At 39.2% G+C, this 20509-nt stretch overlaps 2 protein-coding genes across 5 annotated transcripts; one reads left to right on the plus strand and one right to left on the minus strand.

Moving 5' to 3' along the window:
- Window positions 1-2121: 2121 nt before the first annotated feature.
- On the minus strand, window positions 2122-10451 carry entpd4 (ectonucleoside triphosphate diphosphohydrolase 4). 2 transcript variants are annotated; one of them, XM_084728112.1, is made up of 12 exons: window positions 10324-10451; window positions 9666-9863; window positions 9377-9582; window positions 9124-9274; window positions 8917-9020; window positions 8029-8088; window positions 7748-7878; window positions 6902-7068; window positions 6242-6566; window positions 4433-4518; window positions 4169-4330; window positions 2122-2679 (listed from the first exon to the last, which is right to left on the minus strand). In XM_084728112.1, the coding sequence occupies exons 1-12, from the start codon at window positions 10329-10331 to the stop codon at window positions 2445-2447; spliced, it is 1833 nt and encodes a 610-aa protein (XP_084584238.1). In that variant the 5' UTR covers window positions 10332-10451; the 3' UTR covers window positions 2122-2444. The 2 variants fall into 2 exon arrangements, with proteins under 2 accessions (XP_084584238.1, XP_084584237.1); XM_084728111.1 differs by having other exon boundaries at window positions 7724-7878.
- ift70 (intraflagellar transport 70) lies at window positions 10373-20105 on the plus strand. 3 transcript variants are annotated; one of them, XM_084728109.1, is made up of 20 exons: window positions 10373-10493; window positions 12102-12167; window positions 12842-13051; window positions 13256-13312; window positions 13446-13581; window positions 13744-13848; window positions 14096-14224; window positions 14359-14408; window positions 14847-14999; window positions 15361-15426; window positions 15518-15571; window positions 15870-15935; window positions 16559-16635; window positions 17118-17325; window positions 17505-17552; window positions 18739-18810; window positions 19214-19317; window positions 19389-19467; window positions 19641-19770; window positions 19936-20105. In XM_084728109.1, the coding sequence occupies exons 1-20, from the start codon at window positions 10482-10484 to the stop codon at window positions 20070-20072; spliced, it is 1959 nt and encodes a 652-aa protein (XP_084584235.1). In that variant the 5' UTR covers window positions 10373-10481; the 3' UTR covers window positions 20073-20105. The 3 variants fall into 3 exon arrangements, with proteins under 3 accessions (XP_084584235.1, XP_084584234.1, XP_084584236.1); XM_084728108.1 differs by lacking the exon at window positions 10373-10493 and adding an exon at window positions 11508-11696; XM_084728110.1 differs by lacking the exons at window positions 10373-10493; window positions 17505-17552 and adding an exon at window positions 11510-11696.
- The last annotated feature ends 404 nt before the right edge of the window (window positions 20106-20509 follow it).

The following is a 20509-nucleotide window of genomic DNA, read 5'->3' on the forward strand; positions in this document are numbered from 1 at the left end:
TCGTGGGAGAACTCAGTTTTTGTAAGAAAATGGAGGAAACCACTGAATCTTCTTGGAATTAAGTGTAGGTCTGCGTGAAGATAATTTCCTGAGCTGAGGGATTGTTTTGTTCAGGTACAACTCCATTATAATACTTCTGTGCTCTGGTGACAAGAGGAATGCTGTGGGTGGTTTCCAAGATCTATTATGCAAATACTCTTGTTTATGGCACTGATTTATTTTCTTTTTGAAAATCAAAATAAATAAAATATCTCGAAACTAGCTTTTTCAGTGACAAATATGTTGGTGTTTCAGATTCACTTTAAGGAAAAAAGCCCTCATTTGTTTAGTCTGTTCAGGAAATAAACAGGCAGACAAGTACACCATAAAACCTTTATTACTTAATTGCAATGTGACAACACTTACTTCGCATTCATCTGTGCAAACATTTCACTAGACCATTTTCATATAAATAACGGGGCATGTGCTCTCATACACAGTCCCCTCACAGCAGTGATATGACGGCTTCTGAAAATGAAGCCCAAAGTAAATATATGCAACGGAATCCAACATACAAGTCAGATGACCCAACACAAAAATTTCAGCAGGGCTTAAAGAGAGACTGATGCTCTCAATAAAATGTGTACTGGAGAGATTATTTTTTTTTCCCCAACAGTGACAAGACATGTATTGCACTAGTATAGCCTTTAAAGGCTACTTGTCTTGCTGAGGCAGAAAAAAAGAGAAAGAAAAACACACACAAATAAAGACCATTCCAGCTGGGAAAAGCTTCTCAACTGCTTTACAAAGTGCTCCTTCCACTAATTAGATCGTATTGCATTTGAGGTTTCCGTAGAAATGTCGAGTGCTTGTACCATGTAACAACTATAAAAACAAAAAAGAAAAGATGTGACCGTACAAATATAAAAGGCATAAATAAAGGCAAACGTCCAATGAATTTCCAGTCGTACAGTCATCCAACTTGTGTAATTCAAAGTACTACATATTTATTAGAGATTATTATTAGAGATTCAGACTAATTTACAACTGACTTCAAATTAGTCTGAAACTCTGAGTTAATTTTCCATTTCCACGGGGCATTATAAATGGGTGCAGAACAAAATGCATCTGCCAGTTGAACCTAGAACCAATCAGAGCAACTAAACGTGACCTAGTACCAATCAGAGCGACGTAACATGTGACCTGGTGCTGACTGCCACGACACAGCAGCAGAGCAGCAGCATGCATCACGTCCCTGGCTTCAGTACAACCAGGCCGCCCCTTGGGTGAAAACAAGCAGTGTAAAAGTGGCTCGACAGTGTGTGTCTGTCAAACACTTCATCACAGGTTAGTTAATGATGTTACTGGGTAAATGTGGGCTGACTGTGTCTGTAGATCAGAGTGAATCAGAAAAGGGTCTAAGTGGTGTAACTTAAGTTTTTAAATGTAAAAAAAATATGGCCCTACCTTAAAAAGACACTTTTAGAATCCAGTTTGGTTCAACAGTACCAAAACAGCTAAATAAAAGCCGTAGGATTTGGGCTAGTAATAGTTAAACAATGATACAGACTTCATATTTTATGCCTTGAATTGGTCTCGAAATTTGTATTGACCTCAGTCAAACCAGAGTAGTTGTTTTTACCCAAAAAGGGATGGCATCATGGGACAGAAGTACCCAGATGGGCTGCTCTCATTCATGCCAGTTGGGGCGGTGCTTGGTCTGTTTTCAAGCAGAAAAAAAAAAAAGGCGGCCTGGTCACAAACATTCTCAAATTACATTTTAAGCGTACACTACAATGTGTTTCAGGAAACGTTTGAGGCGAATATTGATTCATATTGGATTTGCCAAGTTTGACAGTTTTATCCGAGTCTTGTGCATTCAAAACGTTTGATGTCATTGGTGTGACCTTTCAAATCCAGACCAGTGACGCTTCTCTGTCGATCATCAGATCAAACCAGCCCAATATTAAATAAACATTGTGATTGGCACAACGAGATCCAGGACGGGTGGAAATCGGTCTGAACGGGAGAGTTGCCAGACGTTTGCGCAAATGAAACATGAGCTTGCAGATTCGTCTGGGTCCCAGGCTAGGAAGATAAGCAAGCAAAGTACCGTTGTGTTTGTTATTTTTTCAATAAATAAAACAGGAGACACCTTAAGCCATTTGATTTTGATAATAGAGTACATGGCAGGCAAAAACATAAATTCTAAAAAAGACATTTCAGTATTAAAGAAAATCATTTCCATGGGCTCAGGTATGCCTGATGACTCACGTAAGCGCTTCCTCATTTATTCCAATTTGCACTAAAATCTCTGTTTCAGGTCATCTTAGAGAGCTGCCCTGTTATCAGGGTAGCTGCCTTCAAAAGCTCTCTGAACAGGCACATGAGCATCAGAGAGAAAAGGAGTGAAGATTGGCTTTGAAAAGTCAGACTTGCTGTCCAGACTTTACGCTCTACAAAATTTAGAGGTTGATAGGGATCGTGGGCGAGCCGAGGCCCTCTTCCAACCACGGTACAGAGGAGGGGGTGCAGCGCTGGGCTGCGCGCCGGTGGATGCGGCGGAGTCGCAGTAAGTACAGCATAATAGACAACAACACAATGAAGAAACAAGCCAGGAATAAGTAGTGGTTGTTGACAAAGGAGAAGCTGTGCCGCCAGTGAGAGTGCACTCCTTTCAGACTTTCCTGCTGGATGTCCCTGGAGGAGACAAAAAACCCCAAACCCACACATTAGACTGCTTTTGAACAAAGAACATGTTTATACAAAGGGATTAAACAAGGACTGGTTTCACAATAAAGTTCCAGACACTTGGTATTACTGTAAAACCATATTTGATTACTATACTATACAAAAACTCACTGCAGCATCAATGAAACCTCAGCATTACAAATTAATTGATGCAATTTCAAATGATTGACAGGTGTTCAATATAAAACTTAGCAGTCATTCATTTTCTGTCCCCAGTGTGGATACATGTTATTCCTGCTTCTGGTAAGACTGTATACATTAAATGCATTTCCTATGCCTGCCAGCAGATGGTGCAAGTTAATAAGCCATACTACCCATTTTAAAAACACGTTATGGATACATCTGTGTCGACACAGACACAAGTGGGTCTAACTCTCATGTGTTACAGTGGCCGTGATGGCTGCACATCACACTTGGAATGACGCAATAAATCCAGTTCCAAAGTTTGTCACCGCCATTGTCAAGTCAACTGTTACTATCAACAATAACTAGCTTAGAACTGACATTCACTAGCTATCAGAGTGAATACTTGTATGAATGCAACGTCACAATATGCCTACTTTTCCAATTAAAATTTTATTTAGGAAATTCTTTTATAAAAGGCACACTGACTTAATTTTAATGCAGCCTTTAAAACCAGGAAAAAGACAACAATTGTGCCATATCACAATATGATATCCAAAATCTAACAACACCTAGTCTAATATCTTGATATCGATATAATATCAATATATTGCCCAGCCCTACTTAGTGAAATGATTTGAATGTGTACTCCCTTTTACATCTCTACAAAAATTCAGTTCAGGGCCCTGTTGACTGTATGTTAAAACCTAAGGACTGGATTCTTCAGTTCTCAGAAGCAGAAATTTCTATGGAGCAGAAAAGCAGAAGTTCTTGTCTGGGCAAACATGTCTTAAGGTTCAAACCTGCCAAACTGTAATGCTATACAATGTAAGCTGATCTGGGCCAACTCTTTTCTTGGAGGTTTATACCACTTGTGAACATATTTTCAGATAGAGACATTTTTTTTAAAACTGTAATCCATTAATAAAACACCAAGGATATGAGATTGAACGATACCAGTCCTGTTGAATAATGACTTAAATTGTTTTTTGTTGAGTTTGTCATTTGTCTGAGGCTTTGACAGAATTTCATTTCACAGTCAGGATCGGTTTGAGATCAGTCACATTCCTCAGCTTTAATTTCCCTCCCGCTGCTAAATGTCTTTGTAAGCCTCGGTGCTCCACCCATTACCAGCCGATCTTAAGTATGTTCAAAATGTGTGTGCTGGTATCAAAGATGTGAGGTTTAGAAAATCAATCCTCCACTTGTGTTGAAAACACAGGTTTAAGATGATATTTTTGGCTGCCTAACATTACTTAAGGCTTGATTAGTAGAGTGACTAAGAACAAATCACACGTGACAAAACCTATCTTACCTCAACGGCAGAAACCGTGTCCTGTAAAGAATAGCTCCGAGAGTCCACTGGACCTCCTTATCGTAGACCAACAGGGCAGTCTTCAGGTTTTTATAATTGGCTGGGAAAGAGAAGCCTGAGTGCAATACTTCATACATCCATGCTGATTTAAAACACTGGTACCTGCAGACACAAACATAAAGACATTGAGGTGTAACATTCAAACTTATCAGGCAACTGGTTAGTTGAGTTTTAGAAGCGGTTTGATAATCCTGTGTGACTTACTTCAGTCTGTGAAGATCAGCATGGGAGGCATACAAGCCAGAGTCAAAGCGCTCCCTCAGAGTCTTCCACTGGGTGGCACAGTAACTCTGTAAATGTTAAACAACATCAGGAATATTTCCAGTGATAAGACATCAGAAAATAGTAGATTAACCTCTGTTGCTCCCAAGTTATTATACTAAAACACATTTAAAGACCAGTTATTCTTCAATTTCACCAAATTAATGTGGTAATAGAAAACTGTATGAATTGACTGTTTAAAAAAAGGCTTTGTACAAAGAACACGATGATCCTAAATCAAATACTAGACATATCTTTGACTTCTATATAAGTAAACTAACAACCTTGCATAACATAAAAAGCGTGGTGGTTTGGCTTGGCCGCCATCTGTTTTCTTCATTCCTTCATACCTTCCTGGCATTTCATCTGGATATATGGTACATGTTGGTATTTGTGTTAAAAAAAATCCAAACACACGAGCTGAGCTGCTGATAGAAGTCAGTGAGCATGTATGACTTTGTCCAAACTACAATGCTCTGTGTCTAAGATGCAATTAGCCTTCCTTGGAAAGTCTTGCTGGGTTTAAATACTTGTGGACAATAGAATAATAAATAGAAAAAAGTGTCCTTCTAGATTATTGTCGAAGGACCTGATGGCACTTTTTGCCAGCTGGGATGATAATAATACTGGCCAGAATCACTGGCACATCACGCATGTGACTTGTCATCCTGTCAGCTGTGTGGAGCTATTTTAAGCTTATTTGCATGCATTTATGCAGTATATTTAAATTTCCTTTTGAATAATACACACCATAATACACAAAAACTCCTGCAAAAAATACTGTGTGTGAAAAAGTTTAAATGGCAAGAAGCAGCAGTATTACATAACTGTGTCATGTTGTCGGCTGTGTATTTCTTCGTTCAGGGGAGTAGAATATTTAGTTCATAGTTTGAGCACAAGGTTTTTTAGATGTCTAGGTTAAGCAAAATGGATGCACACAAACATTAACAGCTTAGTTGTTTAAGAGAGGGAAAAAGACAGTATTTCATTGGTATTATATCAGCAAATACAATGGTTGCGGTATTGGTCTCAGACATGACAAAGCAGAATCAAGCCAGCCCTAGTTGCCACAGCAGATACAGCAGACACCTTTGTCCGTGTTCGCTGGCTCACCTTCACCATCTGGACTCCACCCAAAATACTCTAAAAAAAATAAAGGGGCAGAGGCATTCTTTTTACTAGTTCTAATGATGTTATCCCCACCACTCGCAGCTGCCATCAAGTAGCTCGCTTTTGTGTATGTAGTGAGTGTGTGGTTAAGCGAGAGAAAGTAAGCAGGAGAGAGCAAAGGTGAATGCAGCAGAACAGAGTTAAGTAATGAAGTAAGCAGAGTTGTCAGCTGAGCAGTCAATGTATTCTGTATCACATATCTTCATGTTGGGCACAAATAAATAAATAATTAAACAGGAAGAGCAACTCCTGTTGTTAACAGCATTAAAAGTCTTACCATTAGGCTTTGTATATACCCTACTATATATATAAAAGCCTGACAAGGTCCAAGCCCAGTGGTGGTTTTAAAAATCATTATTTCAAATGGTAAGTGAAACAGTTTTGGAAAGAAAACACTGCAAGTCTTGACCAAAGTAAAATAAAAATACCAGCGGTGGTGTGAGCTATTTGACAGAAACATGCTAAATGCACTTAAACAGAATGGTGCTGATAAATGTTGGGAATAATAAAAGAAGTTACTTAGCGAGGATGTATTTGTTGTGCTTCATGAGAGTGAATGTGATTTTTCTTTGTAGCATTTACCTTAGCAGCTCGGGCATATTTGGAAGCATTATAATCCCCGCCCATGCGCAGCACATCCTCGGTGCAGTAGTAGAACTCAGAGAAACCATAGAACTGACTGTTGCTGTAGTCGATGGCTGGCTGGTAGATACCACTGAGGGAGGTATGGGTCTCATTGGTGCGGTTGAGGAACGGCTGCAGAATCTGTCTACACTGGTCAAAGTCTCCTGTGCCGCGCAGATGGAGCTTCTGTGTAGAGGGACCGATCTCATCCTGCAGGTCTGATGGTAGGCAAGGGTCCAGGAGGGGAGACTCGGCCGTCTCACCGATATGCTGATCTAAGAGCCTGGAAAAATAGGTAATGCAGCGTAAATAACAGGGCTCCTACACCTTTTCCAAAGTCAAATTCAAGCACTTTTCAAACTGCATTTTCAAGCTTTTCCACCACCTAACAGCTGTGGGTAATTACAAATCTATGTCCAAATGATTAGGCCCCATTTTATTTCTTTGTCACATTAAATCAGGGTGACAAATTAAAGGAAATCAAAACAAGTTCATATTTTAAAATGTGTCTGTCAGTAGATTTGGCATCCTATATAACACGACTGAGCCAATACAGAATAATCACTTGACAGAAATAAAATATTTAATCAAACGACTCGATCTGGCTGTGGCTCTCACTTGTTTCTAGTGGCAGTATTTCTGATGAGGCTATCTTCGTATCTTTGGCGTGCTGCATTTCCTCCAAAACCCAGGAAGGTGGACACATAAACACGATAAACATGCTCTGTGCGATGTGCGTCACATCCCAGGTTGAATTCAGCCAGTAAGTTCTTGGCAACTTCCTCCTAGGGAACAAACAAAAAAAATCAGCCTGGGAATGATGATACCAAAATTTAATATTATAATAATATTATTATGATTATATTTTATATACTTTCATATCCATACAGTACATATCCTTATGTATTTAATATTTAAAGATGACAGCAGAGGTGACAAACAACACATTAATATAGATTATTACAGCAGGTCACCTGTGTTTGAGGCCATATAAACTCAATATTGTTATGTCTGGTTTAATGTATCGCAAAGCATCAAAGAGCAGAAACTGAAACTATCTAAGAAGATGACAGTGAAAATTTAAGGTGGCTTAAAGGAAAAAAAATGAGAACAGAAAGGACAAGCGGCGTATGCCAAACCTGCTACTGTACATGAATCACTAAGCGCAAACAAAAACTCCTAACATGGACAACTTCTATTTTATTTGGCAGTCTCTTCATAAATGACTTGATGTTCTCAGTCCTGCTATTGAGTCATGCAGCAGGCTTACAGTGTGCCTTCAATAGTGATGAATGGAGAGCAGATCGTCTCCACGGGACAAAAATGGAGCATACAGGTTTAACCAGGGAATGACAGAAGTTGGAAGGAGGGAGAAGAACAAAGGGTGAGTGACAAAAACCCAAAGACAGCACAAAAACAGAATTGGTTGTGGATAATAACCTGCTGTGGAGAAGCAAAGCTTACAGTTTTGGGCACTTCGTATGCGATCTGTGTGGAGACCCCGCCCATGTCCAGGACGCCGGCAGTCCTTTTCCTCACCAGAGCCTCCTGCTGATCGTTGCCTGGGACCTGGACCTCTACTACAGCTTCCCCATCTTCAAAGATTGACCGGAGAAAGGTGACACAGTCAGGCAGGGAGCAAATGTCATTTCATTACTGTGTTACTATAAATTTGATGGCAAAAACAAAACAAAAATGTTTTGTAATGTAAAAACAATTGCAATACTATTTGTTTGGGTACTTACCATTGTGCACATGGTTAAACCTTCCAAGGACAAAGTTTATTCCAATCCATGCATAGACACCTGAGGCAAATGATGAAGAATTGTAAAATTAATATATAAACTTTTACAAGCATCGTCTGCATTGCACCACACATAGATTCTACAATATAGTGGGGAATCCTAAAGGGACAATTCAGATATTTTCAAGTGAGGTTGTATGAGGTTCTTATCCAGCCTGTGTATTTACTGAAGTAGATGGTGGTCGGCATGCACCCACTTTGAAGAAGCAGCAGGAGTATGGGAAGAGGACGCTAAGCAATGTACTGCTGTGGACAAGGTCAGAAGCGAAATGTATTTTATCCACCAAAAGAAAGACACAATAAAAAAAAAAAAAAAAAAAAAAACAATTTCAATTTAAGTGTATGCCATTTCACCAAAGTCAAACAATAATGCAAACTAAGGGATTGAGGCAGTGGTAGACCAAGAACTCACATGTAAAATTGATGATTTTGTCTAAAGGAGTCAGGCTGCTTTAGAGGGAGTGATATTCAACTTATATAACTGTGGTTACCTAATGGAAAAGGCTGTCTGGTAGGTGTGTCTTTTTTAAGTGGCTAAAATGTGTTTCAACTGGGAGTGTGCCAACCATCTACTGTAGGTAACAAACTGACGATGGATAAGTACCTTATATAACCCCAAATAAAAAAAATACAAACTATCCCTTTAACTCCCCATATTCAGAAAATGCAAATTTGTTTCCCATCATTGCCTGTGAAGTGATGAATTAAAACTATTGTATTAAGTATGCTATAACATGATCAAAAGGTTTCATAAAATCACAAATCTCAATAAAGCTGAAACTTCAGTACATTTTCAGATTTTCATCCCTAGCTTATTCCTTTTATTTACCTTCCTGTTTTCCAGAAATCACTTCCACATGGGAATCAGAGAAGAGGAAGTTGAAGTGGACTGGGATGTCTGTTCGCAGATCCTCCAGAAGTGCTTCTTGTTGACTGACATTTTAAAACAAACAAAAAAAAAAAAATCACAGAAACTACATCAACATCATAAAATGTCTGGCATATCATAGGAGTATGCTCATTAAAACCAACCAACCCTTCAGGAAGAATTCTCATTCCAGCGGTGCACAGGATGTACAAGGGTGTTTCTTGGTGCTTATTTTTGGGGATGTGTTGAGCTGCAAAGCTCAGCAGTGGATAGATGTAATCACTGGCTTTCTCAGGTGTTTTAGCCAATTCTGAGATACCTACAAGGAAATATTAAGACCAAAATGGTTGTTTTATACTTGGTAAAAAAAAAAAAAATCAGTCTTTACACAAACAGTGCTAATTCTTCTACTTCTTCTTACCTGGTTTGATCTTCATGACCACTGGCTTGCGATGCTGATCTCTCATTTGCTGAATGTCCAGCAGTTCATGGGGATTACCATTGTGCCGGGGCCAGCAGTACACAAATACCCTAGAGCCACTGCTGCCACAGTCCACCACCAGGCCATAGTTCAGGTTGGGGTTGCTGGTATCTGTAGCATCCACATCAGTCACCCTTGCCAAGTGCCTTTTGGTCAACAAATAATTGTTCAGATACTATTCCCTGTGTTCATTATATCATAAGCACTTGACGAGCAGTTGTTAGTTTACCTGTGGAAGTGATTTTCCTTTCTGATCCAGCTGGCGGGCCCCTTCCCAGTGACGAGCAGCAGATAGAGAAGTCCTATGAGGCAGAGCACTAGACCGATGAAGAGCAGCTGTCTGAGGGAAGGGATCAGGAGCCGAGGGAGAACCTGGGATGACAGGCTGAAATGCCATGAGGCTGGGAAAAGGCACGAAAAGCTGATCCTGTCAACAGATTAAAAAATAGAGAGGACAGTCAGACAGACAGAAAATAGTCAGATTGGAAAACTAAAAACAGAAACTAACAGAAAAACAGAAACTAAAAACAGTTTGGACATTTTTACTTGATAATTACAACTGAACAGTTGACCGATTTTCAACATTCTCAATTAATCATTGCAGCTCCACACTCTACTGCAATCCAGCCTTTAAATCCAGGATAGGACAACACTTATGCCATTTCACTATATAATAATATCCTAAATCAAAGGTGATATCTAGCTTTATATTAATGATATCAATAATATCAATATCAATTATACTGATGTACTGCCCAGCCTTAGGTAATAAGAAAACACAAGTATTTCTGTATTTGGGTTGAAGTGTCCTTCTAAAAAATTCACAAATATGAAAGATAAAGAAAAAAAAAAAATCTCAAGTCCCACAAAAACAACAACAAACCAACCTTCCCATGGTGCAGATTGTCTTGTACTTGGTGGTCTACTTAATCAAAATGAAGAATCAGTCTGCTGAAGGAGGCAGATTGGGATTGTTCCGCGGCTCCATCCCGTTTTCTTCACGTGTCACCATGACCTTTTAGGAGAAAACGTCGGAAATATTAACATGCTAATATTGGTAAGGAAACTTCAGAGCTACTCTGTGAGAAGGGCCTCACGTTAGACGAAGAGCTCTAACTGGTGAACATGACGGTATGTTGGGATATATCGACGCCATAATCGGCAGTTTCAACATATTTAAACTGTAAACAAAAATTACTCAAACAGGACGGACGCCGGAGAAACACTATTATTAAAAATAAAGCAGGCAACGTTAGCTAACCTGAGTGTTTTCAGTAGTCTGTGGTGGCTGACTAGCTATCGTATGTGTTTGGTTGTAGCAGCGAGCTAAAAGACCTCAATTTGACATATTTCTACTAACCGTCAGTAACAACACAGCGAAGTAAAAAGTTCGTGGCCTTTAAATGATATCACACTTACGAACAAAGAAGAGAAAGTCCTCCCTTTTCTGGAAAAAATCACATTTCTGAGCGGCCAGATGCTAACCGCTGGCTAATGTTAGGCGAGTATGGTATGTGGCAGGTCTCCGGTGAGTGACGTGGGTGTCCCGAACACGGTATGTTCGATTTTCATCTCCGCGTTGGCCGGACAGAAAACCACATAACAATTAAACCCACACCGCCCACCATTTTCTTGCACGCGGGATGGGGCGGAGTCGAATGTAGGCAAAGCCAGCGCTGTATATTATGATGCATTATATTAACAAATATTTTAATTTATAATGTATTGTAATACATTACATATAATTGTAATGTATATTATCCTTATTTTATTTATTTAGTTAAAATACCTAAGTTACTCTTTAAATTCAAGATATATGTTTTAATATTTTTGCTCTGATATTGCGGTCACATTTTTACTTCACAAATAATGTACACAGTGTTTACACTGATGCACATCGTTAAAGGCAGTGGTCTACAGCAGGGGGTCTGTGAAAAAAAAGAAAGATAAAATAATTTAATGGCTTGTTCTCCAGTTCTCTTTCCTGCCTTGAGTAACACGAAACTATAAGGTAGTGATGTTACACACACTTGAGTACAGTAGGTGGCAGTATGCACCGTAAAGTTGTCAGCGATCTGCCGGTAATTTAACAGAGAAGAAGATGTTTCGGTTGCTAAGTAACTGCGCTTATCCACTAAACAGCGGCTAGCTCGATGCTATTTTTAAGAGTTTTTCGGTAAATTATCTTCGTTAAGACTGCTCGTTTGAAGCCATGACAGCTATAAAAGACGGGGAGTACACGGCCACAATCTACAAACTGGTGAGAATATCGTTGTTTTAGTTAGCTAGAGGTTAGCTGCAAGAGCTAATGTCGATAAACTCCCTTTTTTCTGCTTAATGACACACCACTAAGAAAACCTCTCCAGAATTGTGAGGAACTGGCGATAAATTCAGCTGTCAGTACATTTATAACCACTAAGTAATTTGATCAAACATCAACTTTTGTGATGTGGCCATTTACTGTACTGCGGCCACATCTCAAAAATAACGTTATATCAATACTGCGGTTTGGTGTAACGGATTCACTTTTACCCTTTTACCTTGCTTGCTTGTTAGATAACAGTTGGAGCGTGTAGTACTTTTCTCTGTTAGGTTGCTAGATAGTGCTAATAGTGTGCAATAGAAACAGTGTTTAAAACCATCAAAGTTAATTCTCATCTTTCAGATCAAAGACGGGCAGTATGTGGAAGCAATTCAGATCCTAAATGGCCAACTTCAAAAACACACAAAGGTGAGTGTGGAATACTGTTGTTCATTTGCAGTGGTGGACAAAGTATTATGATCCTAGTAAAAATATCAATATTACAGTGTAAAACTACTCAAGAAAAGTCCTCCAGTTAAAATCTTGAGTAGAAGTACAAAAGTATGGACATAAAGTAAAGTACTTAAATTGCTCATGCATAATGGTCCATTTTAGAATTATAAATATTATATTATATTATAAGATTATCATTATTGATTTATTAATGTATTGATAACTTTAATGTTGCAGTTGGTAACAATGGGGCTCATTTATTGATTAAACATTAGGCCGATATAGTGCTGGGTAGCTTAATCTATAATAATGTACCATCATTAATTAGTTGATTTATACTTTGCATAAATTTAAATTTAAAAATTGCACTGAAGTACGGTACTTTAATCAGTGTAGCCTATTTACTTACATTTTGACACTATTAAATTGTAAAGGATTGAGTTATATATATGTGTGTGTCTATGTCTTTTATAGCTCTTGTGTTTTTTGCACATATTTGGTCTAAAAAGTAATTGACCTGTCTTAAATTTCAATTTATTGTTTTCAATTAATCTATCAATTATATTTTTAATTAATCATTTGGTCTATTAAAAAAAAAACCCAAAAACGCTTTTTTTTTTCTTGCTCTCTTGTTTTCAATTGCATCTCAGTCCAGAGCAGCACTATCTCTGCTGGGCTACTGCTACTATCACATCCAGGATTTCACCAGCTCTGCAGAGTGCTATGAACAGCTCACCCAGCTGCACCCGGAGGTGGAGGAGTATAAGGTGTATTATGCCCAGTCCCTGTACAAAGCTGGTGCTTATCCTGAGGCCACCAAGGCCTCCTTTGCTCTTGACAACCCCAGCAGTCACTCCAAGGTAGAGCAGCACACTCACACACATACACAGGCAATTCGGTATCTCATACTGTGTACTATCCATCTCAGATTTAATATTTAGTGTGTTCCAGCTGCATAGCATGTGATTTTTGTGTATTTGATAAATGCTCGGATGTACACTTGCAACTGGATTTTTTCATGTACTTCATTTACCTTCGGTTTATCTCTACTTTCTGCTGCGCAGATGGTCAAACTGCAGGCCTGTATCAAATATTGTGAGGAAGACTACTCAGCTGCCAAGGTGACAAGCTCTCTCACGTTATCTTTTAATGAAAGAAACACACAGACATTCATTCATTCATTCATTTTCTACTGAGTTTGACTGTACCTGTATGTGTGTGTGTGTGTGTGTGTGTGTGTGTGTGTGTGTACAGTCACTGCTGGAGCAGCTGCCCCAGGACGATCCAGACTATGTCTACAATATGGGCTGTTTGCTTTACCAGGATGGCAAATATGAGGAGGCCTGCAAGAAGTTCATGTCTGCCATGCAAGTGCTGGGATATGTGCCAGGTAATCATCCAGAGCCCTGTACACATGAATACACCTTCAGTTTATGTGCTTTTCTTACATACTGATTCACTAGTATCTATATTTATGTATTGGTCAAAAACTGACTGATACCATGAAAGTTCATCTTGGTTTCTTTGTCTTTTTGCCCCTTCTCTCTGTCAGCGTTGTCCTACAACATCGCCTTGTGTTACTACAGCCTGAAGAACTACCCTCAGGCCCTCAAATACATTGCAGAGATCATAGAAAGAGGCATCAGGGAACATCCAGGTAAAACCACATCTTTGTGCACTACCATCATCATGTCTGTGTTGACTTTACTGTAGTTAATTCAACTAACAACAGACTTACTCTGCTTTGTTCATTTTACTGTAGAGGGACATGTTGATAGTGGGCTATTGTTAAACCATTTTTTAAATTTAGATATTAACCAGTCCAGTTTCAGCCACTCACACTGTAGCAAGCTGTTTGTTTCTATCACAGTGTTTGATCTTTTTGACCTTTTTCTGCATGCCAGAGCTGAGTGTCGGGATGAGGACTGAGGGAATCGATGTCCACAGTGTGGGCAACACGCTGGTACTGCATCAGTCAGCGCTCATTGAAGCCTTTAACCTCAAAGCTGCCATTGAATACCAGCTGAAAAACTGTAAGAACCTCATTTTTGAAGCTTTATTCAAAAAACTCAATCTAAGCTTTGAATGTAAAAAAGAAAATATTAAAACTTACAGAGACTCAAACTAATTGTTGTTTTTTCTGTTCTGTTTTCATATTTTCCCTCAGTCAAAGGAGCACAGGAGGCTTTGACAGACATGCCCCCCAGATCAGAGGAGGTAATTATCATCATACAGTCACACACTCACACCTACTGAATTAAGGCTGCCTGGACCTGCCCTGCTGACAGCCTGGAGATAACAGAGATTAATAGAAAATTAGACATAGGTGTGAAGGCATATATGGAGGTACAGGTTTCCTATGGAATATGGAAAAGTATGGAATTTGAATTTAGTAATTCAGTTTGAATTTAAAAATTCAAATTAGTTTAAAAGAAAATGTGGTCATATCTTTGAATAGCTTATAGCATCACAAATAACTATGTATTAATCTTTTCTAAACATCTATGATGAAAACCAAAACCAGTCCTTTTTGGCTGTGTTTATTGACCTATTGACACTAAATAAACAAGGCTATATAGATGCCATGAAAATGTAATTATTTAACTCTTTTTAGATTCATGAACCAAAAAATCTGGTGTGTCGGTGTTTTGGCAGGAGCTGGACCCAGTGACTCTCCACAACCAGGCTCTGCTGAACATGGACACAAAGCCGTCAGAGGGTTTTGAGAAGCTGGCCTTCCTGCTGCAGCAGCCCTCCTTCCCCCCTGTCACCTTTGGGAACCTGCTGTTGCTGTACTGCAAACATGAGGTACGCAACAGGCCACCCCGCTGGTTACAGGCTGGCCCGAACTTCACTGGATCAAGTGTGGCTCTAAATATCCTTGAGCAAGGAATCCTAACCTGCTCCAGGATCTGCTGTAGACCTAATCGTGGTTATAGGTATCACTGCAGTGACATCTTAATTGTAAATCTGTGTAGTAACCAGTGTTGGGAGTGTGGTGTGCTACTAATTATTTTTTCAAATGAAATAACTCAGTTACAATGACTGAAATTTTAATGTGCTTGTTACTTTTGTCAGTGATTTATTTTCCCTGAAGAAATGAAAGGTTTCCCCCATCAGTCTTACTTGTTAACGTCACTGTTGGATTCAATCTGTTTCTCTCCCTCAGTACTTTGACCTGGCAGCTGACGTCCTGGCAGAGAATGCTCATCTCACCTACAAATTCCTCTCCCCAGTAAGTTACACACATGCAAATTTTGTCTGCTTTCCTGCAATTTCCTATGGCAGGATCCATATTCAAGTTGACATGTTTTTGTTCTTTTCAGTATATGTATGAGTTTCTTGATGCCTTGTTGACCTGCCAGACAGCACCAGAGGAGGTACTGTAAACGTAATAAAATACAGAACCATTTAAATGCCCAGATTACATTCATCATAATGTTTATAAGGTGGTAATATGTCACTGTTGTGTTTACATCTTTTTCTTGATCATTTTAAACTAACAAATTGAGTTTTGGACAGTATAGACTGGACATTTTAGCCAGTTGCATGTGGCACGCTGGCATTTGAAGTTCCCATGTAAAACAGGCCCTGACATAGCTGATCAGATAATCACACGTGTTTTAATTTTCTTTGTAAAGTTCCCTAATTATATTTTATTTCAATGTCTTTTCACAGGCCTTCAGGAAATTTGATGAGATGAATGGCAAACTGACGGAGCAGTTACGTAAGCTGGCCAAACAGGTAGTTTACCACCTTCCTTCTCTTCTACTCTGCACATTTATAGAGCTTACTTTGCTTTCTTTTATTGTGCTTTGTACTAAACATATATTTATTTTCCTATATATATTTTCTTCTATATATCTATATCTATATAGGTCTATATTTCATTCGACATATACCATCTTATAATTTGCTGCAAATTCCTGCTAGTATAGCTTAATCTGTCAGTTGATCTGTTCCAGACAATTCAAACACTGACCTGCATCCTGAGTTACAGTAGCTTAAGGTTAAGTGTGTAATATTTAGGGTGATCTAATTGCAGACATGGAATAAAATATTCATATAATTGTTTTAATTAGTGTACCATCACCTGAAAATATGAATGGTTGTATTTTTGTTTACAGTATCCCAGAGTGGACAAACTAAACACTGCCTCTAGATAGGGCCTTTAGTGAGTTTCACAGCCATAGTAGTTTTGCTTTCATGCCTGGCGGGCACTGGGTTTTGAGGAAAATTGTGAGAAAGCCATGTGTCACATTTAAAAGTGGACATATTAGGATTTTTTTCTTATTATGTTGTAATTCTTATGTCAAAATAAATAGTAGATTTTGGTGTGAATGTTGTTTTTGCTCATCTTTTCTAAGTTGCAGGATGCCAGGCTGGCTCGAGATGATGAGCTGCAGAAAAAAGCTCTGCAGGACTACGATGTGATGCAGCAGAAGTGAGGACATGCACACACACACACACACACACACACACACACACACACACACACACACACACAGTCATGAGATGTGAGAAGTGAAGCATTTTAAAGGCACGACATAGATAAGATATGTGTTTCAGATGAAATAAGCCAAATGTACAGTTAAAAATCCAGTTAAAAAGAAGCAGAGGGGGATTTTTATTGGGATATTTTTATTCTTGATGTTATATTTTGTGGTTATTACATTGGAAAAACTACCATGTCTACAGGGGCCTCCAAAATCAACAATATATGAACATTCTCTGCAGTAGCTCTAAGATATCCAGCTAACAAACAGAAAAATGTTGACAACTCCTCGGCGCTATTACACATATGTTTTTCAGTATTTCCTCTCACACTCCCTTTTCACTTCACATGAAAACACGATCAGTTCTTTCCTCTGCAGTGATTATTAATATCTCCGTCCTTCTTGTGTGATTGGTCCGGCCTTACCCCAGGTACATCGTGGTCCTGATGGCCCAGGCCAAGATCTACTGGAACCGGGACAACTTCCAGATGGTGGAGAAGATTTTCCGCAAATCAGTGGAGGTCTGTAACGAAGACGATACCTGGAAGCTGAACGTAGCCCACGTGCTCTTCATGCAGAACAAGTACAAGGAGGCCATCGGCTTCTACGAGCCAATCGTCAAGAAGCACTATGATAATGTGAGTGCTTCAGCCTGGCTGGAAATGTAAAATAAATGTGTGGAGGGAGAAAAATGCCTATCAGACACTTGACTGCTGTATTGTGTTTTGCAGTAAACACTCAAATACAGTGCTGTTAATCAGCCCCACTGACTGTGTGAGGTCGGAACTAAACTTTGATAGTTTGCTTTTCTGTCCAGGTGGAGCAGTGTAACATTCAGGAGTGTCCCTGCAAGTGCAAACCTTCGGTAAAAACAGAGACCAAACAGCTCTGTATCGATTCCTGTGCAGTGTCCTCACATCTGTGCATGACATCTCTTTCAATGATTTTCTGCTGTTGTTGTTTTTGTTTGGGATTTTATGTGATTTTGTTTGCAGTGGTGCTTGTGTCATTTCTGGCATCTGGAAACTGACTTTTTCCAGTTTCAGAAAATTACATCATGATAAATTTGGCTGAGGATAACATCCATTAAAGAGACAGTTCATCCCAAAATCAAAAATTTATATTTTTATAACTGTCCCTTTAAATGCAGATTTGCCTTCAATGTGTTTTCTGTGGATTTAAATAAATAGATAAAAATAGAATAGTCTTATCTAATATATAACTTTAATGTCTTAAATTTAATTTAAACAACAAAATACATTTTAAAGGCCTTAAGGGTTGTATGAGGTACTTATCTATACTCAGTGTATTACCTACAGTAGATGGAGGTCGGCACGCCCCCAGTTTGGAGAGGCAGCAGGAGTACTGGTGTAGGAGGGTAAGAAATGTACCACTATGCACAGAGTCAGGAGCAAAATGTATTTTAGATACCTAAAAAATTATATAAATTTAAATGTATGCCATATATAGAATATTTTCACAGCTTTATCTTGCTGTTAGACAGCCTTTTCTGACGGGACACTTATATAGCTCTCATCAAAGCATCCAGACCCCTTGAGCAAAAGCAGTAATTTTACCTCTCAGAAGGTGGGAGTCTGTCGCTGCCTGTGTTGTTTTGTGACTTTGGTGTTTATAGGGTTACTTTGAATTCACTGAAGTTGCTTAGCTCTTGTGCAGGTATTCCTACTGCTTCTCCACAGTGGGCCTATACTGACTGCCATCCACTGTAACTAATACATTATTGATAAGTACCTCATAACCTGACCTATCCCTTTAACAAGTTTAAAATTGATTAAGGGGAGTTGCACGCATGCTTTGCCTGATATCAGACTGAATTAATAACTCGTTGCACATCATTTCCATATTCGGTGACCTTAATAGAATGGTCAGATTTGAAGCAGCCATGATGCTTAGGGGTGTGTATATGAACGCATAGTTAAAAAGGCAAGTATATCTCCGGCCTTAAAGGTCCGAGTGCTGGCTGAAAATGTTCGGTAAAATCAGCTGAAAATAAACCTGACCAGCCCTTCAATCTGTGTGTTCTGCTGTAGATCCTGAATGTGAGTGCTGTGGTCCTGGCCAACCTGTGTGTGTCCTACATCATGACCAGCCAGAATGAAGAGGTACTGTACGAAGAGGTTTACACAGTGCTGTTCAATAGCAGTAATTCTGTCACTGCTGCATATGACATTACAGATCAGTTTGTTCCGACCAAGTGAATTGATTGGACAAGAAGCATTTCATGAGTGCTAATACAGTGTGTAACAGCACTGGGATTTTAACTATATATATACAAATATATATCTCCAGTCTACAGGTGTTCTAATAACTGTTACATTAGTCTATTTATATTTTTTCATGGGGCTTACACAGCTGTTTTATGGAGAAATTGGTCATTAAGTGTCTATTAAACTAGCAGTATACAGAGAATGACTCTAGCTTTGTCTGTAAATGTCTCTTTGTGTGTTTGCATGGAAATAACTTGTGTTGGGTTAATTACCATTTCTTGTCACCCTGATCTAACAGGCTGAAGAGCTGATGAGGAAGATCGAGAAAGAGGAGGAGCAGATCTCCTACGATGACCCTGACAAAAAGGTCTTCCACCTCTGCATTGTCAACCTGGTCATTGGGTGAGTTTCAGCTGCTGCTGCCGATCACTAATCCTGTTGGAAAACCTGACTCAGTTGTGTTTGTCGTTCAGGACGTTGTACTGTGCCAAGGGCAACTACGACTTTGGCATTTCTCGTGTCATCAAGAGCCTGGAGCCTTACAACAAAAAGGTCAGCTGTTTCATTGTTATCTGGGATTTCTAGAGAGACACGCAACTGCAAGGCTTCTGCCTCCTCTAGTTTTATACTTATTATTATTTCATTTTTACTTTCTGTGTCCCACTTATCTTAAAAAGTTGTTATACAACAATGACTACTTAAACATTCTGTGTGTGTGTGTGTAGTTGGGGACCGACCCGTGGTTCTATGCCAAGCGTTGTTTCCTCTCTCTGCTTGAGAACATGTCCAAACACATGGTCATGCTGAGGGACGCTGTGGTACAGGAGTGTATTCAGTTCCTGGAGCACTGCGAGGGTGAGCAGCAGTCACACACACACACACACACACACACACACACACACACACACACACACACACACACACACACCTGTAAAAATGCTGAACCACTGGTCTACAGTACCAACATTTTAATTTTAACCCCTCCATTAACTGGAGTTATTTTCTTTGTCTCCCCTACAGCATACGGTAAGGAGGTTCCAGCCATCATTGAGCAGCCGCTGGAGGAGACCCACATGCACATCGGCAAGAACACCGTCACCTACGAAGCTCGAGTGCTCAAGGCGCTGTTCTACGAGGTCATTGGCTGGAACAAGTGACATCATTGTGTGTGATCATCGCACAAATGTCACTGTAACGTGAGACTTGCTGATCCTCCTTCACCAGATTGGTAACATCACATCATTGAAGACATGTTGTGCAAGCTTCACTTCACAGACTCTTAAAGTCAGTAATGTAAGCAGACTTTCATTTATTATCAGCACCACTTAAGGTTAAAATACAGCTGAATTTGTCTTGTTGACTGTTTACTCGACAAACATAAAATACATAATAACATTTTGTATGTAAAGTGCTGGTTGTGCAGCTGCCTTCTGACCCTGTTTTCTATGAGTAGATAAAATGTTTGTGAAAACCAAAAACATAATTTAAAGAAAATAAAGATTGTTATTTTTGAGAAAAAATAAAAACTATTGGGATATTTTTCTCTAAAGCTACTCTCTCATATATCTTTGCTTTTCAAATAGGGATGCTCCAA

Source organism: Lutjanus erythropterus, chromosome 10 (assembly GCF_056507025.1).
Source record: "Lutjanus erythropterus isolate fLutEry1 chromosome 10, fLutEry1.hap2, whole genome shotgun sequence".
NCBI classification, from domain to species: domain Eukaryota; kingdom Metazoa; phylum Chordata; class Actinopteri; order Lutjaniformes; family Lutjanidae; genus Lutjanus; species Lutjanus erythropterus.

Bases quoted from the DNA above. Each gene is read 5' to 3' on its own strand.
- ift70 (XM_084728108.1), top strand. From the start codon at position 11,649: ATGACAGCTATAAAAGACGGGGAGTACACGGCCACAATCTACAAACTG. The intron at 11,697-12,101 runs GTGAGAATATCG...CTCATCTTTCAG, and splicing joins CGGCCACAATCTACAAACTG to ATCAAAGACGGGCAGTATGT. The intron at 13,313-13,445 runs GTGACAAGCTCT...GTGTGTGTACAG, and splicing joins AAGACTACTCAGCTGCCAAG to TCACTGCTGGAGCAGCTGCC.
- entpd4 (XM_084728111.1), bottom strand. The intron at 9,021-9,123 runs GTTGGTTGGTTT...TTAAAATGTCAG, and splicing joins ATGAGAATTCTTCCTGAAGG to TCAACAAGAAGCACTTCTGG. The intron at 7,879-8,028 runs GTAAGTACCCAA...CAATCTTTGAAG, and splicing joins GTTTAACCATGTGCACAATG to ATGGGGAAGCTGTAGTAGAG.